The sequence below is a fragment of the Carcharodon carcharias genome (assembly GCF_017639515.1).
Source record: "Carcharodon carcharias isolate sCarCar2 chromosome 36 unlocalized genomic scaffold, sCarCar2.pri SUPER_36_unloc_1, whole genome shotgun sequence".
NCBI lineage: Eukaryota > Metazoa > Chordata > Chondrichthyes > Lamniformes > Lamnidae > Carcharodon > Carcharodon carcharias.
In genome coordinates this window covers 3665359-3684321 of record NW_024470726.1, presented here as the reverse complement: position 1 = coordinate 3684321, position 18963 = coordinate 3665359, and the positions used below count along the sequence as shown (strand labels likewise).

Below are 18963 nucleotides of genomic sequence, written 5' to 3'. Positions count from 1 at the left end.
AGCCCCGCCCCCCCCTTCCATACCCCTCACCCTCCTCTCTCGCCCACTGGAGGATGGACAACCATCCTCTTCTCAGCCCCCCCCACCACAAAGGCAGAAGGGGGCTGGGGGGGTGGTGGGAAACTCAGCAAAGGCCTGGTGGCGTCTGCAGAGGGCAGGGGGGGGGGGGGAAGCAGAGGCAACGCCTCGAGCCCCCCCCCCTTCAGACCCATAAGACCATAAGACACGGGAGCAGAAATTAGGCCGTTCGGCCCATCGAGTCTGCCCCGCCGTTCAATCACAGCTGATAAGTTTCTCAACCCCATTCTCCCGCCTTCTCCCCGTAACCTTCGAAGGCTCTCCGGCGATCGCCCTTCCCACAATTTGCAGTTGGGCAGATTGGATCCAAAGTTGGGCTTCGCTTCGGGAGGGCGGAGGGTTGAGGGTCGTAGGTCGAAGGTCGCTCTCTTTTACGATTGGAAGCCGGGTGATAGAGGTGGACGTGGTGGGGAAGATGTCTCCGTTAGTAGGAGAGACTAGGACCCGAGGGCACAGCCTCAGAGTAAAGGGAAGACCTTATCGAACAGAGATGAGGAGAAACTTCTTTAGCCAGAGAGAGGTGAATCTATGGAATTCATTGCCACAGAAGGCTGTGGAGGCCAGGTCATTGAGTGTATTTAAGACGGAGATAGATAGGTTCTTGATTGGTAAGGGGGTCAAAGGTTACGGGGAGAAGGCGGGAGAATGGGGTTGAGAAACTTATCAGCCATGATTGAATGGCGGAGCAGACTCGATGGGTCGATTGGCCTAATTTCTGCTTCTATGTCTTATGGTCTTATGGAGTGGCGTACCGCAGGGCCCGGCGCTGCTTGGGGCGTACGTTAATGAGTTAGAAGTGGACGCAGGAGGTTCGACCAATGAGTTGGCCGACAACACGCAAAGCGTTGTTGAGTAAGTGAGGAGGACAGCCCGAGATTGCAGGCCGATATCGGTGGGCTGGTCGGATGGGCAGAGCAGTGGCAGATGGAATTTAACCCTGAGAAGCGTGGGGATATTGCATTTTGGGTGGACTAACACGGCCAGGGAACACACAACAAGTGGTAGGACCCTAGGAAGGATGGAGGATCAGACGGACTTCATGGAGAGTGAAAGACTTTCCATACCCGCCAACAGCACAGGCCCCAGCAGCGCAGGTCCCACCCGCACAGGCCCCAGCACCACCGTGTCCCCTCCACTGCCGCTTCAGCCTTGTCCAGAGACATCGCCACTCCTCGTGGAACCACTCAAAATAAAACTTTCTCAGTCTGTGGATGTCCATAGATCCCTGAAGGCAGCAGCACAGTAGATAAGGTGGTTAAGAAAGCATTTGGGATACTTGCCTTTATTAGCCAAGGCATAGAATAAAAGAGCAGGGAGGTTGTGTTGGAGCTGTATAAAACGCTAGTTAGGCCACAGCTGGGGTACTGTGTGCAGTTCTGGTCGCCACACTATAGGAAGGATGTGATTGCACTGGAGAGGGTGCAGAGGAGATTCACCAGGATGTTGCCCGGGATGGAGCGTTTCAGCTATGAAAAGAGACTGGATAGGCTGGGGTTGTTTTCCTTAGAGCAGAGAAGACTGAGGGGGGACCTGATAGAGGCATACAAAATTATGAGGGGCATAAATGGGATAGACAGAAAGAAACTTTTCCCCTTAGCGGAGGTATCAATAACCAGGGGGCATAGATTTAAGGTAAGGGGCAGGAGGTTTAGAGGGGATTTGAGGAGGGATTTTTTTCACCCAGAGGGTGGGGTATCTGGACCTCACTGCCTGAGGGGTTGGTAGAGGCAGGAACCCTCACAACATTTAAGAAGTATTTAGATGAGCACTTGAAATGCCGTAGCACACAGGGCTACGGGCCCAGTGCTGGAAAATGGCATTAGAATGGATAAGGGCTTGATGGCCGGCAAGAACATGATGGGCCGAAGGGCCTGTTTGTATAACTCTATCACTAAACCTTCCCTGCAGCCCCACCACCTCAACAAAAGCTTTTAGTATTTTCATTTTAAGGCTCGATTCCTTAGGGATTTGTTTAGTTTATTCACTTTAAACAGGGAGGTGGGAAAGTTGTGCTGTACTGCAAGGGGAATGGATTAAAATGGTGGGGATGTTTTGCTGCGGTTGTACAGGGCATTGGTGAGACCACTTCTGGGGTACTGTGTACAGTTTGGGTCGCTGTATTTAAGGGAGGCTATAAAAGCGTTAGCAGCTGTTCAGAGAAGGTTCACTCAACTGATACCTGGGATGAACGGGTTATTGTACGAGGAAAGGTTAGACAAGGTTGGACCTGTGCCCATTGGAGTTTAGAAGAACGAGAGGTGATCTTATTGAAACGTATAAGATTCTGAAGGGGGCTTGACAGGGTGGATGCTGAGAGAATGTTTCCCCTTGTGGGTGAGACTGGAATGAGGGAACGAGGTGTACAAGATTATGAGGGGCTTGGACAGGGTGGGTAGGGAGCAGCTGTTCCCCTTAGTTGAAGGGTCAGTCACGAGGGGGCATAAGTTCAAGATGAGGGGGCAGGAGGTTTAGGGGGGATGTGAGGAAAAAGCTTTTTACCCAGAGGGTGGTGAGGGTCTGGAATGCACTGCCTGGGAGTGTGGTGGAGGCGGGTTTGCCTCACATCCTTTAAAAAAGTACCTGGATGAGCACTTGGCGCGTCATAACATTCAAGGCTGTGGGCCAAGTGCTGGTAAATGGGGTTAGGTAGGTAGGTCAGGTGTTTCTCACGTGTCGGTGCAGACTCGATGGGCCGAAGGGCCTCTTCTGCGCCGTGTGATTCTGTGTGACTCAGTTTTAAAATATTTAAGACGGAGGTGAGGAGACATTTCTTCTCTCTGAGGGTGGTGAATCTTTGGAACTCACTTCCCCAGAGAGCGGTGGAGGCTGGGTCATTGAATATCTTTAAGGCAGAGGAAGATAGATTCTTGACTCACAGGGAAGTCAAAGGCTCTCAGGGGCAGGTGGAATTTCACACCATCTTATTGACCGCATTTACCTCTCCGCTACTTCCTCAAAAATACTCGTTCGGGTTGGATTCGCTTCACCCTTGACAAATCAGTGCTGGCTTTCTTTAACCACGTCCAACCACCATCGATGGTTGTAAAAGCCCCATCCGGTTCACTAATGCCCCCTTTAGGGCAGGGAAATCTGCCCTCCTTACCCCGGTCTGGCCTACACGTGACTCCAGACCCCACAGCAAAGTGGTTGACTCTTAACCGCCCCTGTGAAAGGCCCGAGCTCAGTTCAAGGGGCAATTAGGGACGGGCAACACTAACGTTCCATGAAAGAATGAATTTAAAGAACCCTCTCTGTTACTCCTCAAGATAATTGGATCGCCGCTATTCACCCTTGACAAATCCATGCTGGCTTCCCTTCACAAAACCCCATTTGTCCAGCGGACTGTCCATTTGGTCCCAGATTATTTGGAAGCACACGTACATATGAACATACAAGTTAGGAGCAGGAGTGAGGCCATTCTGCCCCTCAAGCCTAGGCCCACCATTCAATAAGATCGTGGCTGATCTGATTGTGGCCTCAACTCCACTTTCCTGTCTGCCCCTCCCCACCACCCCACAACCCTTGACACCCCCCCGCCCCCACCACCGGCCCCTCGTTCTAGACTCCCCCACGAGGGGGGAAACATTCCCCCATCATCCACCCTGTCGAGCCCCCCCTCAGCATCTTACATGGAGAGCTGGAGCCAGGGTGGGGTGAGCTCTCCCCATCATCATGGGGATAATATTTATCCGTCAACCAGTCAAACAGGTCGTCCGTGGCATTGCAGTTTGCTGGGGTCTTCCTGTGCCAAAATGGCTGCCACGTTTACTGACATAAGAACAGTATCTGTGGGGTCTAGCCTCAAACCCAAATGATAACCATCCCCCATCGGATGTAATTCTCTTAGTCAGCCATTCGTGGGTTCGAGCCCGCTCCAGGACCGAAGAGCTCGAAAACTAGGAGCAGGAGTAGGCCATTCAGCCCCTTGAGTCTGCTCCACCGTTCAATAAGGTCGCGACTGATCTGATTGTGGCTTCAACTCCACTTTCCCTGTCTGTCCCCCGTAACCCTCGACTCGCTTGTCGATGAAGAATCTAACTCGGGCCTCGAATATATTCAGTGACCCGGCCTCCACCCCTCTCTGGGGGAGAGAATTCCATAGAGTGAAGACAACCTGGAAGAAGAAATTCCTCCTCATCTCCATCTTCAATGGGGCAACCGTTCATTTTTCAACTGATCCCGCACCCCCCCCGGTCCTAGATACTCCCACAAGGTGGTGGGGGGGGGGGAACACCCTCTCAGCACCCACCCTGTCAAGCCCCCCCTCTCAGAATCTTATATGTCTCAATAAGATCCCCTCTCATTCTTCTAAACTCAAATGAGTGTCGGCCCAAACTGCTCAACCTCTCCTCATAAGACAAAACCCCCTCCATCCCAGGGATGTAGGGACCGGAACCACTGCTTTTCTCAACATGTATTAATGAGCTGGACTTCAGTTTATGGGTCACAATTTCAACGTTTGCGATCGAACATTTAAGTACAGGTCAAGCACCCTTTATCTGTGAATCCAAAACGCATCTAAAAACCATACTTTTGAACCTCATCGACCTTGAGTGAGGGAAGCCTGGTTGTTTACCTGCGCTGTTCACCTCACAATTTTTGTGGTGAACATGTCAAAAAGAAACCTATATTACCGGTGTTCTGTATTTATTGTTTTGTGATACATCTCACTTTTCTCGCCACTTTACTTGAGACGGTAGCTAGGCCTCGGCTGTTGTAACGTGAGTCTGTGCGTGCCGTCCGAGAGCTGAAACTTATCTGAAGTCCGGAATGCGATGGGACCCGAGGGTTTCGGATGAAGGAGACCCGGCCTGTGTCCCGAACGGTGGGGAGGACACCGATGGACTTCAAGCGGACGGAGACAGATCGGACACGTTGTCAACAAAATTTGACGCAAGAGACCACCTCATCCCCGGAGGTGAAGTGGATACGTTTTGGGAGGCAGACCGAGGAGGTGGACAGAGGAAATAAAAGAGGATCGTTCTAAAGGGAGCGCAGGAGCAGAGGGACCCGTAGGGGCGCAGAGCACTGGAGCGCGGCTTGAGAAAGCAGTTAATAAGGCAGACGGGACCCTGAAGAAAGATTCTCGACTCGAAACGTTAGCTCTGCCGCTCTCCGCACAGATGGCCTTCAGACTGGCTGAGTATTTCCAGCGTTTAGTGTTTTTGTAGGGGATCCCAAGCTTCATGAACTGAGGCACAGAGTACAAAATGCCAGGAAATTGTAGCGAACCTGCACAAAACCCTGGTTCGGCCCTAACTGGAGCATTGTTTCCAGTTCCGGGCAGCGCGTTTTAGGGAGGTTGTGGAAGGTATGAGAGAGAGCGCAGGAAAGATTGACGAGAATGGTTCCAAGGGGGCCGAGAGGAGTTCAGTTCCGTGGATGGATAGGCTTGGAGAGGTTGGGACTGTATTCCTCGGGGAAGGGAAGGCTGAGAGGAGGTTTGAGGTAGGTGTTCAAAATCAGGAGGGGCCTGGACAGAGGAGGGAGGGAGAAACGGTCCCCGTTGGCGGAAGGATTGGGAATGAGAGGGCGCCGACGTAAAGATGATCGGTAAAAGAAGCAATGGAGACATGAGGAGACACTTTCTCAGGCAGCGAGCGGTTAGGATCTGGAACCCGCCGCCTGACAGTGTGGGGCAGGCCGATTCCGTTGTGGCTTTCGAAGGGGAATTGGAACATTATCCGAAAGGAAAAAATTTGCAGGTCACCAGGGCCTAAGGGAGAGAGAGTTGCTGAAAGGGTCAAGTACCCTCCCTCTAAGCAGTAACCATTCTATCATTCTATAACAGTTCCTGAACGGTGTTAATGTATATATCCCTTCGGAAAATTTCTATACTTTCTATTCGGTGTTTGTAAGGAGTAAGCTGTTTAACCATTCAACTTATTTTCTCTGACAGCACTTCAACAACCTCCCCAGCCTCAGCAGCTTGTTTGGGGGGGAGAGAGTTCCAGATTCTCACTCCCCACTGAGTGAAGAACTGCTTCCTGACATCACCTCTGAACGGACCAGCTAACATTTTAATTCCACGTTACATCTGAGTCCCACTCTCGGCCGACAGTCCCAGCGCCGGTACAGAGGGAGTGCCGCACTGTCGAAGGGTCAGTACTGAGGGAGCGCCGCACTGTTGGAGGGTCAGTACAGAGGGAGTGCCTCACTGTCGAAGGGTCAGTACTGAGGGAGCGCCGCACTGTTGGAGGGTCAGTACTGAGGGAGCGCCGCACTGTCGGAGGGTCAGTACTGAGGGAGCACCGCACTGTCAGAGGGTCAGTACTGAGGGAGCGCCGCACTGTCGGAGGGTCAGTACTGAGGGAGCGCCACACTGTCGGAGGGTCAGTACTGAAGGAGTGCTGCACTGTCGGAGGGTCAGTACTGAGGGAACGCCGCACTGTTGGAGGGTCAGTACTGAGGGAGCGCCGCACTGTCAGAGGGTCCGTACTGAGGGAGTGCTGCACTGTCGGAGGGTCAGTACTGAGGGAGCGCCACACTGTCGGAGGGTCAGTACTGAAGGAGGGCTGCACTGTCGGAGGGTCAGTACTGAGGGCTGCACTGTCGGAGGGTCAGTACTGAGGGAGCGCCACACTGTCGGAGGGTCAGTACTGAAGGAGTGCTGCACTGTCGGAGGGTCAGTACTGAGGGCTGCACTGTTGGAGGGTCAGTACTGAGGGAGCGCTGCACTGTCGGAGGGTCAGTACCGAGGGAGCGCCGCACTGTTGCAGGGTCACTACTGAGGGAGTGCCGCATTGTTAGAGGGTCAGTATTGAGGGAGTGCTGCACTGTTGGAGGGTCAGTACCGAGGGAGTGCTACACAGTCCGAGGGTCAGTACTGAGGGAGCGCCGCACTGTCGGAGGGTAGGTACTGAGGGAGGGCTGCACTGTCAGAGGGTCAGTTACTGAGGGGGTTCCGCACTGATGGAGGGTCATTACTGCGGGAATGTTGTGTTATCGGAGAGTCAGTATTGAGGGAGCGCAGCACTGTTGAAGGGTCAGTACTAAGGGAGTGCTGGACTGTGGGAGGATTAGTACTGAGGGAGCGCCGCACTGTCGGAGGGCCAGTACTGTGGGAGTGATGGAGGAGGTTACAGAGAGAGGGAGGGGTGTAAGGGCTGGAGGAGGTTACAAAGATAGGGAGGGGTGTAAAGGCTGGAGAAGTTACAGAGATAGGGAGGGGGTGTAGGGGCTGGAGGAGGTTACAGAGGTAGGGAGGGGTATAGGGGCTGGAGGAGGCTACATGGATAGGAAGGGGTGTGGGAGCTGGAGGAGATTACAGAGATAGGGAGGGGTGTAGGGGCTGGAGGAGGTTAGAGAGATAGGGAGGAGTGTAGGGGTTGGAGGAGGTTACAGAGATAGGGAGGGGTATAGGAGCTGGAGGAGGCTACAGGGATAGGGAGGGGTGCAGGGGCTAGAGGAGGTTACATAGATAGGGAGGAGCGTAGAAGCTGGAGGAGGTAACAGAGATAGGGAGGGGTGTGGGAGCTGAAGGAGATTACAGAGATAGGGAGGCGTATTGGGGCTGGAGGAGGTTAGAGAGATAGGTAGGGGTTGGAGGAGGTTACAGAGATAGGGAGATGTTTAGGGGCTGGAGGAGGTTACAGAGATAGGGAGGGGTGTAGGGACTGGAGGAGGTTACAGAGATAGTGAGGGGTGTAGGGACTGGAGGAGGTTACAGAGATAGGGAGGGGTGTAGGGGCTGGAGGAGGTTACAGAGATAGGGAGGGGTGTAGGGGCTGGAGGAGGTCACAGAGATAGGGGGGGTGTAGGGGCTGGAGGAGGTTACAGAGATAGGGAGGGGTGTAGGGACTGGAGGAGGTTACAGAGATAGGAAGGGGTGTAGGGGCTGGAGGAGGTTACAGAGATAGGGAGGGTGTAGGTGCTCGAGGAGGTTACAGAGATAGGGAGGGGTGTAGGGGCTGGAGGAGGTTACAGAGATAGGGAGGGGTGTAGGGGCTGGAGGAGGTTACAGAGATAGGGAGGGGTGTAGGGGCTGGAGGAGGTTACAGAGATAGGGAGGGGTGTAGGGACTGGAGGAGGTTACAGGGATAGGGAGGGGTGTAGGGGCTGGAGGAGGTTACAGGGATAGGGAGGGGTGTAGGGTCTGGAGGAGGTTACAGAGATAGGGAGGGGTGTAGGGGCTGGAGGAGGTCACAGAGATAGGGGGGGTGTAGGGGCTGGAGGAGGTTACAGAGATAGGGAGGGGTGTAGGGACTGGAGGAGGTTACAGAGATAGGAAGGGGTGTAGGGGCTGGAGGAGGTTACAGAGATAGGGAGGGTGTAGGTGCTCGAGGAGGTTACAGAGATAGGGAGGGGTGTAGGGGCTGGAGGAGGTTACAGAGATAGGGAGGGGTGTAGGGGCTGGAGGAGGTTACAGAGATAGGGAGGGGTGTAGGGGCTGGAGGAGGTTACAGAGATAGGGAGGGGTGTAGGGACTGGAGGAGGTTACAGGGATAGGGAGGGGTGTAGGGGCTGGAGGAGGTTACAGGGATAGGGAGGGGTGTAGGGTCTGGAGGAGGTTACAGAGATAGGGAGGGGTGTAGGGGCTGGAGGAGGTTACAGGGATAGGGAGGGGTGTAGGGGCTGGTGGAGGTTACAGAGATAGGGAGGGGTGTAGGGGCTGGAGGAGGTTACAGGGATAGGGAGGGGTGTAGGGGCTGGAGGGATTTGAAAACAAGAGGTGTTGCCAGATCGGGAGCCAGTGTGGGTCAGTGACCACAGGGGGAAATGATGGTGAACAGGACTCGATGCAAGATAGGATATGCCATACTCTCTGAAGCAGCTTGGTCCATTTTACTCTGTTGAGGACAATATATAAATGTAACTTGTTCTTTTTACTGTCTCAGTTAAACACTCCCAGGACAGGTACAGCACGGGGTTAGATACAGAGTAAATCTCCCTCTACACTGTCCCCATCAAACACTCCCAGGACAGGTACAGCACGGGGTTAGATACAGAGCAAATCTCCCCTGTGTCCTGTAAGATAACCAGCACACGATGTGTGTGTGTGTATCCGTGTGTGTTTGTTTGTGTGTGTGTGTGTGATATTTATTTGTGTGTGTGTGTGTGTGTGTGTGTGTGAGTTTGTGTGTGTGTCAGTGTGAGTTTGTGTGTGTGTGTGTGTCATATTTATTTGTGTGTGTGTGTGTTTATTTGTGCTATTGTATCTCTGACCAATACCAGGATGTGGTCCACTCTCTTAAAAGTTTCTCTCAGGATTAAGCTCTTGCCGTCTGTAAACAGATCTGCGCTGCTCGTAATATCACACACTTGGGATTCTGCTGGCCTGAATTATTAAGCTAGCCTTGGACTGTTACAAAGGCCTGAAGGGAATTGCATCATCTGATGGTCTCCATTAATCTTTTATAGTGCGACTTTAAAACTATAATGACCCATTAGCCCCATGTAAAGGACAGGGTGTGTCAACTGAAAGCAAAGTTCCTGTTTCCTATCCCTCCCTCAGTGACTCTATCCAGCACTCCAGGTTGTGTGAGAGGGATCGGAGGTATGGCATTATATCGTTCTTCACTCCATTCCCCCTCCGATTATCTCTTTGGTTTCTGTACCTAAAGCGTGCCTGCTTCGTTGTAACCCCCACCTCCCACCGAGCAGCCGCTCATTGCCCTGGGGCTGCCCTCCCTTGGTGCAGAGGGTAGCATTGCCCGTCCTCTTGAGTCCGCAGACTGTGGTGTTGGAGTGTCCTCCCTCCAGGGAGGGCGGCACCGAGGGAGAGCGGCACTTTTGTCGGGGGTGGGGGGGGGGGCGTTGTCTTTCGGGGAGAGACAATAAACCCGAGGCCTCCCTGCACCCCCATCCCTCCCCCACCAAACCCACTCCCTCTGCCCTCTCAGGTGCAACCCCACAGCCTGTAATGGAAGGCGGTGGTGGGGGGAGAGGCTCGGGGGTGGGGGGTGGGGGGGGAAGCAGTAGGGTGGGTGGGGTGTTGGGGGAGAGTTGTCCCCTGTGTCCCGGGGCCCAATATTTAGCCCTCAACCAACACCGCTTGGGGAAAAAAAAAACGCGGGTCCGGGTCGCGATCGCGTCGCTGCTTGTGGGATCTTGCTGTGCCGCGCTCTGCTGACGCGGGCTCGGGTTTCAAAGAGAAGCGCCCGATTGGCCGCCGCGCTCTTCGGGATGTCCCAAGGCGGGGCCAGCATGCAAATGATGTCATTCTGTTCGGGGACCCCCACCACCCCACCCACCCCACCTCCCCACCCCCCCCCCCCACCCACCCCCGACAATCCCGTGCCTTCCTGGTGGAGGTGGGAACTCAGGAATGGTGACTGGGATCCGACTGTCCATCTGATCTTCTCCCCCCTCCCCCCCACCTTCCCAGACAGGCTGCTCCTCCTCCCCCACCCCTGATTCAAGGAGGTCACGAACTCTGGCCTCGGCCTCTCGACATTGCATAGGTTTACATCGGACATACGGCACCAGAGCAGGCCATTCGGCCCAGCCAGTCCCTGCTGGTGTTGATATTTCACTCAAGGCTTCCTCCCACCTCCCCTCATCCAAATCTAGCATTGGAACCCTCTATCCGCTTCTCCCTCATGGATTTCTTTCTGATATTCATTGATGGGAGGTGGGCGGGGCCAGCATTTGTTGCCCACCCTAATTGCCCCCTTGAGAAGGTGGGGGTGAGCCGCCTCTTTGAGCCGCTGCGGTCCCTGTGGTGTAGGTACACCCGCCGTGCTGTTAGGGAGGGAGCTCCAGGGTTTTGACCCAGCGACAGTGAAGGAACGGCCGGTGTATTCCCAAGTCAGGAGGAGCGAGGGGCTCGGAGGGGAACTTCCGGGTGGTTTCCCCTTGAGTACACCGACGCTGTCCACTCCCCTCGGTGACGGGTTCCGCATTCTCCCCCGTCTCGGGGTAGAGAAGGGCGGGATTTTTCCAGGCGGGGTTATTGGCGGGCGGGCAGTGGTGGGGGGGATGGGGACGCAATAATGTGGCGGGAGCTGGTAAGGTCCGTCCCCCACCGGCCTAAAGAGATAGTGGGATCTTCTGCCCCGCCCCCTACCCCCCCCGGAACCCACCCTCCCCTCCACCACCCACGCCCGATCGCCCATGCCGCCTAGCAGGAGAGCACAGCGGCCCAGAATGCATCTGTGGGACAACGTGGTACCCACACGTGGGCTCTTACCTGGAGTAGGTCGTAGGAGGAGGGCAGGGCTGTCTCCTGGAGTCCTCCAGCGGCCATCGACCCTGGAACACGCAGCACTACATCTACAGGGTTGGTCTTCCAGCTCCTGGAGGTCCATCATCTTCCTTCAGGAGGCCCACCCCGAAGTTCACAGGAGGCTTCCGATCGAGGCGCCCCCACACCTCCGCTCGCTTCCTACCTGAGATCGAGGCTGGGCGGGAAACGACGCTTAACTGGTCAACAATTGGCCACTTGAGGGCCTCAGTTAGGTCCGGGCCTTGCCCGCGCCAGTGTAAAATTGTGGGATGGGCAGGAACCCAGCGGGAAGCCCACCTGCGCCATTTCACACTCACCGCACAACCCCGCCCCCCCACCCCGAACCTGCCCTACAATCCTGGGAAATTCGGATCATTCTGTCTGTCTCCGGTCTATCCAAACCTTCCATCACTTTGCAGACCTCGATTAGGTCACCCCCTCACCTCCTCTTCTCCAAGAGAAAAGGGCCCCGGCCTGTCATTCCTTCCCTGGTATATAAACCCACGCATTGCTGGTGCCATCTCTGTAAATCTCCAGACCCTCTCCCGTGTCTCTGTATCCTTTTCACAATATGGTGACCAGAACTACGCACAGTGTGGTCTAACCGAGATTCGAGGCAGGTTTAACATCAAGTCACGGCTTTTCAAAACTAAAGCCTTTGTTTATTTTCATGGCCTTGTTAACGTCTGGCGCAAATTTGAGAGATCAATGTATTTGTACCTCTAGCTCTCTTTGTTCCTCCACCCAACCTTCTTTATTGGGGTGGTGGGAGGAGGTGTGGGCATCCTTGGCAAGGCCAGCACTTGTTGCCCATCCCTAATCGCCCCTGGAACTGAGAGGCCATTTCAGAGGGGCATTTAAGAGTCAACCACATGGCTGTGGGGTCTGGACGCACATGTAGGCCAGACCGATAAGGATGGCAGATTTCCCTCCCTAAAGGGGCATTAGTGAACCAGATGGGTTTTTACAACAATCCATGATGGCTACCATGATTACCATCACTGAGACTCGCTTTCAATTCCTGGTTTATTAATTGAATTTAAACTCTACCAGCTGCTGGGGTGGGATTTGAACCCAGGTCCCCAGGCATTAGCCTGGGCCTCTGGATTACTAGCCCAGTTACACCACCCTCTTCCCCATCTCTTATATTTGTTCATGGGATGTGGGCGTTGCTGACGAGACCAGCATTTATGCCCATCCCTAATTGCCCCTTAAATTGAGTGGCTCACTAGGGCAGTTCAGAGTTAACCACATGGCTGTGGGTTTGGAGCCACATGTAGGCCAGACTGGGTAAGGACAGCAGATTTCCCCCTCCGGAAGGGCATTAGAGAACCAGATGGAGTTTTTTTTTCGACAATTGACGATGGTTTCGTGGTCATCATTAGGCTTTTAATTCCAGATTATTTTATTGAAATTCCACCATCTGCTGTGGTGGGATTCGAACAGTGGGGTCCCCAGAGCATCACGCTGGGTTATTACTCCAGAGACAATACCACTACGCCAGCACCTCCCTTACCAATGAGGCTCGCACCTTCCCAAGTAATGAGCGACTATTCTCTCCTGGCAGGAGGAAGACGCCATTGCGAAGGAGACGACCAGAGAATCCGGAGAGAGAGGGGGGCACTGGACGGGGGTGGCACCAGAGGGACGTCCATGGGGAGCGAGGCTGACCACAACTACATTGACTTGGACAAGGGTTTCGCCCTGGCATTCCTGGCCCTGCTCTGCCTCTTCCTCCTGGCCATGATTGTGCGCTGTGCCCGCATGGTGATTGACCCCTACAGCGCCATCCCCACCTTGACTTGGCAAGAGGAACAGATCTCCAACTGAGGAACCTGGAACGCCGGGAATGTTCCGCTCCGGGTTTCCTTCCAACCGTGAGCACCCTGTCTGGCGAGTCCGCGGGATGGTAGGGTGCAGATGGTGATGGGAGCGCCTGGTGTGGCTCAAGATGGTGGAGGGGTGGGGGGGGAGGGGGGGGTGCAACGTGAGGGAGTGACAAGGCTCTCCCATTCGTCCTCCCACCTCCCACCCTCCTTAAACATCACCTCATCCAAAACAAGGCCGCCCCCATGTCCCAACTCACCCCGAGTCCCGCTCACCCATCGCCCCCTGTGCTCGCTGACCCACACTGGCTCCTGGTCCGGCAAACAGATCCACGTAAATATTCACATCCTTGTTTTGTTTCCAAATCATGGTCTCAGCCTCCTCCCTATCTCTGTAAACTCTTCCAGCTCCTACACCCCTCCCTATCTCTGTAACCTCCTCCAGCCCCAACACCCCTCCCTATCTCTGTAACCTCCTCCAGCCCCTACACCCCTCCCTATCTCTGTAACCTCCTCCAGCCCCTACACCCCTCCCTATCTCTGTAACCTCCTCCAGCCCCAATACGCCTCCCTATCTCTGTAAACTCCTCCAGCCCCTACACCCCTCCCTATCTCTGTAACCTCCTCCAGCCCCTACACCCCTCCCTATCTCTGTAACCTCCTCCAGCCCCTACACCCCTCCTTATCTCTGTAACCTCTTCCAGCCCTTACACCCCTCCCTATCTCTGTAACCTCCTCCAGCCCCTACACTCCTCCCTATCTCTGTAACATCCTCCAGCCCCAATACGCCTCCCTATCTTTGTAACCTCCTCCAGCCCCAATACGCCTCCCTATCTCTGTAACCTCCTCCAGCTCCTACACCCCTCCCTATCTCTGTAAGCTCCTCCAGTCCCTACACCCCTCCCTATCTCTGTAACCTCCTCCAGCCCCTACACTCCTCTCTATCTCTGTAACATCCTCCAGCCCCTACACCCCTCCCTATCTCTGTAACCTCCTCCAGCCCCAATACGCCTCCCTATCTCTGTAACCTCCTCCAGCCCCTACACCCCTCCCTATCTCTGTAACCTCCTCCAGCCCCTACACCCCTCCCTATCTCTGTAACCTCCTCCAGCCCCTACACCCCTCCCTATCTCTGTAAGCTCTTCCAGCCCCTACACCCCTCCCTATCTCTGTAACCTCCTCCAGCCCCTACACTCCTCTCTATCTCTGTAACATCCTCCAGCCCCAATACGTCTCCCTATCTCTGTAACCTCCTCCAGCCCCAATACGCCTCCCTATCTCTGTAACCTCCTCCAGCTCCTACACCCCTCCCTATCTCTGTAAGCTCCTCCAGTCCCTACACCCTCCCTATCTCTGTAACCTCCTCCAGCCCCTACACCCCTCCCTATCTCTGTAACCTCCTCCAGCCCCTACACCCCTCCCTATCTCTGTAACCTCCTCCAGCCCCTACACTCCTCCCTATCTCTGTAACATCCTCCAGCCCCTACACCCCTCCCTATCTCTGTAACCTCCTCCAGCCCCTACATCCCTCCGAGATCTCTGCGTTCCTCCAATTCCGGCCTCTTGCCCATCCCCTGATTCCCATCGCTCCACCATTGGCGGCCGTGCCTTCAGCTACCTGGGGGGCCCTGAGCTCTGGAATTCCCTCCCTAAACCTCTCCGCCCCTCTCTCTCTCTCTCTCTCTCTCCTCCTTTAAGATGCTCCTTAAAACCGACCTCTTTGACCGAGCTATTGGCCGCCCATCCCTAATATCTCCTCACGCGGGTCAGGCTGAAACAAAAACCCAGACACGTGCCTTGGAACATGTTGCGCGTGTGGAGGGTGTTATGTCTCTCGGGACGGTTTGTTCGAGGTTTACAGTGTGCTGAGATGAGGGTGGGGGTTGAGGGATGAATCCCCTCGACACGGTGAGACCTCGATGATCTGTTGGTGCCTTTAAAAGTGGTATTGATTTATGGATGGGCGTCTCAGATAAAGAGGGGCGGATGAGAGATGGGAATGTAGTCCCAAGCCTCTAGGTCAACTCTCTAACGCACTGAGATCTACTTCAAGGTAGATCTTTACTTTAGTGGGGAGGGCATACTCCAGTGGTTCATCCTCGTTCTTTAAGGCACTCACTCTGGCTAAAGGTTACTGTCCGACCAATGTCGATTGCCCCCTCCCCACCCCCCACCCCCCTCAGCTGCTCCCTGTAGCCCACCCAATTCCATACAAATTACAGCCATTCGGCCCCTCTGCTCTGTGCTGGTGTTTCTACCCCACATGAGGCTCCTCCCACCCCCCTCTTCATCCCCCCCCATCACCATATCCTTCTATCCCTTTCTCCCTCATGTGTTTATCCAGCTTCCCCCCCCTTCAATCCATCTCTGCAATTCACCTCGACCACTCCCTATGGGAGTAAGTCCCACATTCTCCCCACTCCCCGTGGGAGCGAGTCCCACATTCTCCCCGCTCCCCACGGGAGCGAGTCCTACATTCTCCCCACTCCCCGTGGCAGCGAGTCCCACATTCTCCCCGCTCCCCACGGGAGCGAGTCCCACATTCTCCCCACTCCCTGTAGCAGCGAGTCCCACATTCTCCCCGCTCCCTGTGGGAGCGAGTCCCATATTATCCCCGTGGGAACGAGTCCCACATTCTCCCCCACTATCTGGGTAAAGGAGTTTCTCCTGAATTCCCCATTGGATTTATTAGTGGGTGCCTTGGCCACTAATTTTGGGATCAGGATATGCTGGCTCACCACAATGGAAGCTGGGATCCTCCTGTTCCGTGTGACTTAGCGCCACAGCTGGGCTGTGCAGTTATAGGCTAGGGAGCCAATAAGAGTAGCCCTTATATGGCGTTGACCTGGTCTTTGTACTGTCCATTATCCCTTTCTGATCTCAAGACAGTGACCACAGCCTTTGAACTTTCCTTCCTAGCCTTATCCACAATGGTTCAAATCCTTCAATGTATCTGTAACCAATAAAACTAATCATTATGGATTCCCATGTCCACCTCTATAATGTGAATCACCCATGTCAACATGTCACGCTGTAATTAGACATTCACAGCACTTTGGGGCACTGTAGTTCCAGAGAGCTTTCCATAATCAGATAAACCAAGTTAGAGGTACAGAGTAAAGCTTCTTCGACACTGTCCCCATCAAACACTCCCAGGACAGGTACAACACGGGGTTAGATACAGAGTAAAGCTCCCTCGACACTGTCTCCATCAAACACTCCCAGGACAGGTACAGCACGGGGTTAGATACAGAGTAAAGTTCCCTCTACCCCGTCCCCATCAAACACTCCCAGGACAGGTACAGCACGGGGTTAGATACAGAGTAAAGCTCCCTCTACACTGTCCCCATCAAACACTCCCAGGACAGGTATAGCATAGGTTTTGGTACAGAGTAAATCTCCATCCGCACTCTTAAACCAAATGCCTTATCCCTCGCCTTTGAAAAGTGCTTTAGCCTATCCATGCGAAAATGTATGGAGCTGCCTCCTCTGGTCATTGAGAAAATATTAGAATGGTGCTCTGAACTGTCAATGTTTTCTTGAAGAGTGCTCCAGAACCACTCGATTTCTGGTCAACTTGATTTCCAACGTCTTTGGTGATTCCCCCTTGGGTGTTTTGATAGGGATGAGCATAGTTCCTCATGGTGAGAATCCTCTCCAGGGCCTTTGAAAAATATTGTTTTTAGGGACCAACCACTGCAGGATCAGGAAACAATGAAACAAGACCAAACCCTTCTGACTTCAATCCTGAATAGATAATCCCAAAGGTGTTTGGACATCTTGACAGGGAACTCTTGCTGCATTATGGTTGACCTCATAGTGAAGTCATATGAATTGCTGGACAATCTCATGGAAAAATCGCAAAATTCCATCATGGAATTTCAAAATCTTATGGGAAAAAAAATCTTATGAAAAAATCTCAAAAATCTCATGAAGGAATCAAAATCTTACAAAGGAATCAAAATCTCACAAAGGGATCTCAAAATCTCATGAAGGCATCAAAATCTTACGAAGGAATATCAAAATCTCATCAAGGAATCTCAACAATCTCATGAAGGAATCTCAAAACTTCTTGGAGGGATCTCAAAATCTTATGGAGAAATCTCAAAAATCTCATGGGGGATTCTCCATCTCATGAAGAAATCTCAAAATCTCATGAAAGGATCTCAACATCTCATGAAGGAATCAAAATCTCATGAAGGAATCAAAATCTCATGAAGGAATCTCAAACTCATGAAGGGATCTCAAAATTTCTTGCAGGAATCTCAAAATCTTATGGAGAAATCTCAAAAATCTCATGCGGGATTCTCAATCTCATGAAGAAATCTCAAAATCTCATGAAGGAATCAACATCTTACGAAAGAATCTCAAAATCTCATGAAGGAATCAGAATCTTATGAAGAAATCTCAAAATCTTTTGAAGGGATCTCAAAATCTCATGAAGGAATTTCAAAATGAGATGGTGGAATCTCACTATCTTCACAATAAACGTGACAATAATGTTCTTAGATCTTCCAGAGCCTTAAAAAATATGTGCATGATTCTCCCTTGCCTCAGCTGCTGACCTCTATCATTTACCTGAAACTGTTTTGTGAAAATTATTTGTATGTTTTAATGTTCAAAGCAATTTTTCCAAACTCCTGCCACCACAATAAAGAATATCATTTGTTTCTGCTCACCATCTGTGACCTGATGTTTCTTTTGATGGGCTCAAGGCAGTTGCAAGCTTTTAATTTATTCCCATCATGGATGTTATAAGGAACTTAACCTTCGTCATCGAGAATGCATGGGACTCAGGGTCGCAGGTCGCCAGGTCGTTGGCCACCTGGAGACAGAGGTCACCAGGTCGTTGTCAGCCTGGGGTCACAGGGTGATGCCAGACAGGGGGCCACTGGTTGCTGGGACGTTATTGGTTCGGGGTCACAAGTTGCCCGTCACGGTTCACCGGGGTGTTGTCCCTGGCGGGGGGGGGGTGGGGATGGGGGGGTGTCACAGGTTGCCAGGATGCAAAAGTTTGGCTGGGGTCACAGGTCACTGGGTTGTTGTGGGACGGGGTCACAGTATTGGGGGTCCGGAGTCATGATGTGCCAAGGCATTGGAGCCAAGGTTCATGGTGTGCTAGTTTGGTTGTATCCTTTGCCCAGGATATTGGGTGCCAAGGTGTGCCAGGATACTGAACATTGGTCCCTCACCATGATTCCTGGCTCAGTGAGTTCCCTATCTCAGTCTTGCTGCCTTCGTGTTGTGGAGGAAGGTTCCGGGAAACATAAGAAATCGGGAGCAGGAGTGGATCGCTCGGCCCTTTGAGCCTGTTCTGCCATTCAATACAGTCATGGCTGATCTTGGGATTCAATTCCACTTGCCCCCCACCAGCTCCCCAACTCCCTTAATTCCCTGCGAGACCAGAAACACTGTCCACCCCCGCCTTAAGTATTTATTCAATAACATAGTCCAATGGTGGGGCACCTGCAACCCTCTCAGAAAACTCACCGAATTAAGACCTTTCCAAGGTCGATGACACAGAGACCTGGCCTTATAGATAAAGTCCATACAGCCCTGGTCTATGCTGAGTTAGCTAGGATCCGCTAGGGCAGTGACTGGCGCACCAGAATTGGCCTCAGTGCCCCAGAGCGGGAGAATGAGGGAAAATCGGCTGGTACAACTGCAGGGTGGGGGTGGGGTGGGGGGGGGGGGTGGGGGCGGGGTGGGGTGGGGTGGGGTGGGGGCAGGGTGGGGTGGGGCGGGGTGGAGTGGCGTGGGGTGGGGGCGGGGTGGGGTGTAACGGTGTGGGGCAGGGTGGAGTGGGGTGAGGTGGGGTGGGGTGTAACGGGGTGGGGCGGGGTGGGGTGGGGTGGGGTGGGGTGGGGTGTAACGGGGTGGGGCGGGGTGGGG

General features: G+C 53.5%; 2 protein-coding genes across 2 annotated transcripts in view; one reads left to right on the top strand and one right to left on the bottom strand.

Annotated features, from left to right (window-relative positions):
- The first annotated feature begins 12891 nt into the window (after window positions 1–12891).
- On the top strand, window positions 12892–13153 carry LOC121274297 (cortexin domain-containing 1-like). Its single transcript, XM_041181533.1, has one exon. It carries the CDS (start codon window positions 12899–12901, stop codon window positions 13073–13075), a length of 177 nt encoding a protein of 58 aa, XP_041037467.1. The 5' UTR covers window positions 12892–12898; the 3' UTR covers window positions 13076–13153.
- A 3743-nt stretch (window positions 13154–16896) lies between these two features.
- Window positions 16897–18963, bottom strand: part of LOC121274328 (histone-lysine N-methyltransferase SETDB1-like) — a 37290-nt gene continuing 35223 nt past the window's right edge. Inside the window, exons 10-11 of the mRNA XM_041181570.1 lie at window positions 17840–17896; window positions 16897–16959 (exon numbers count right to left, since the gene is read on the bottom strand). Of these exons, the coding sequence (XP_041037504.1) occupies window positions 16897–16959; window positions 17840–17896 (120 nt within the window). The remainder of the gene's footprint in view (window positions 16960–17839; window positions 17897–18963) is intronic.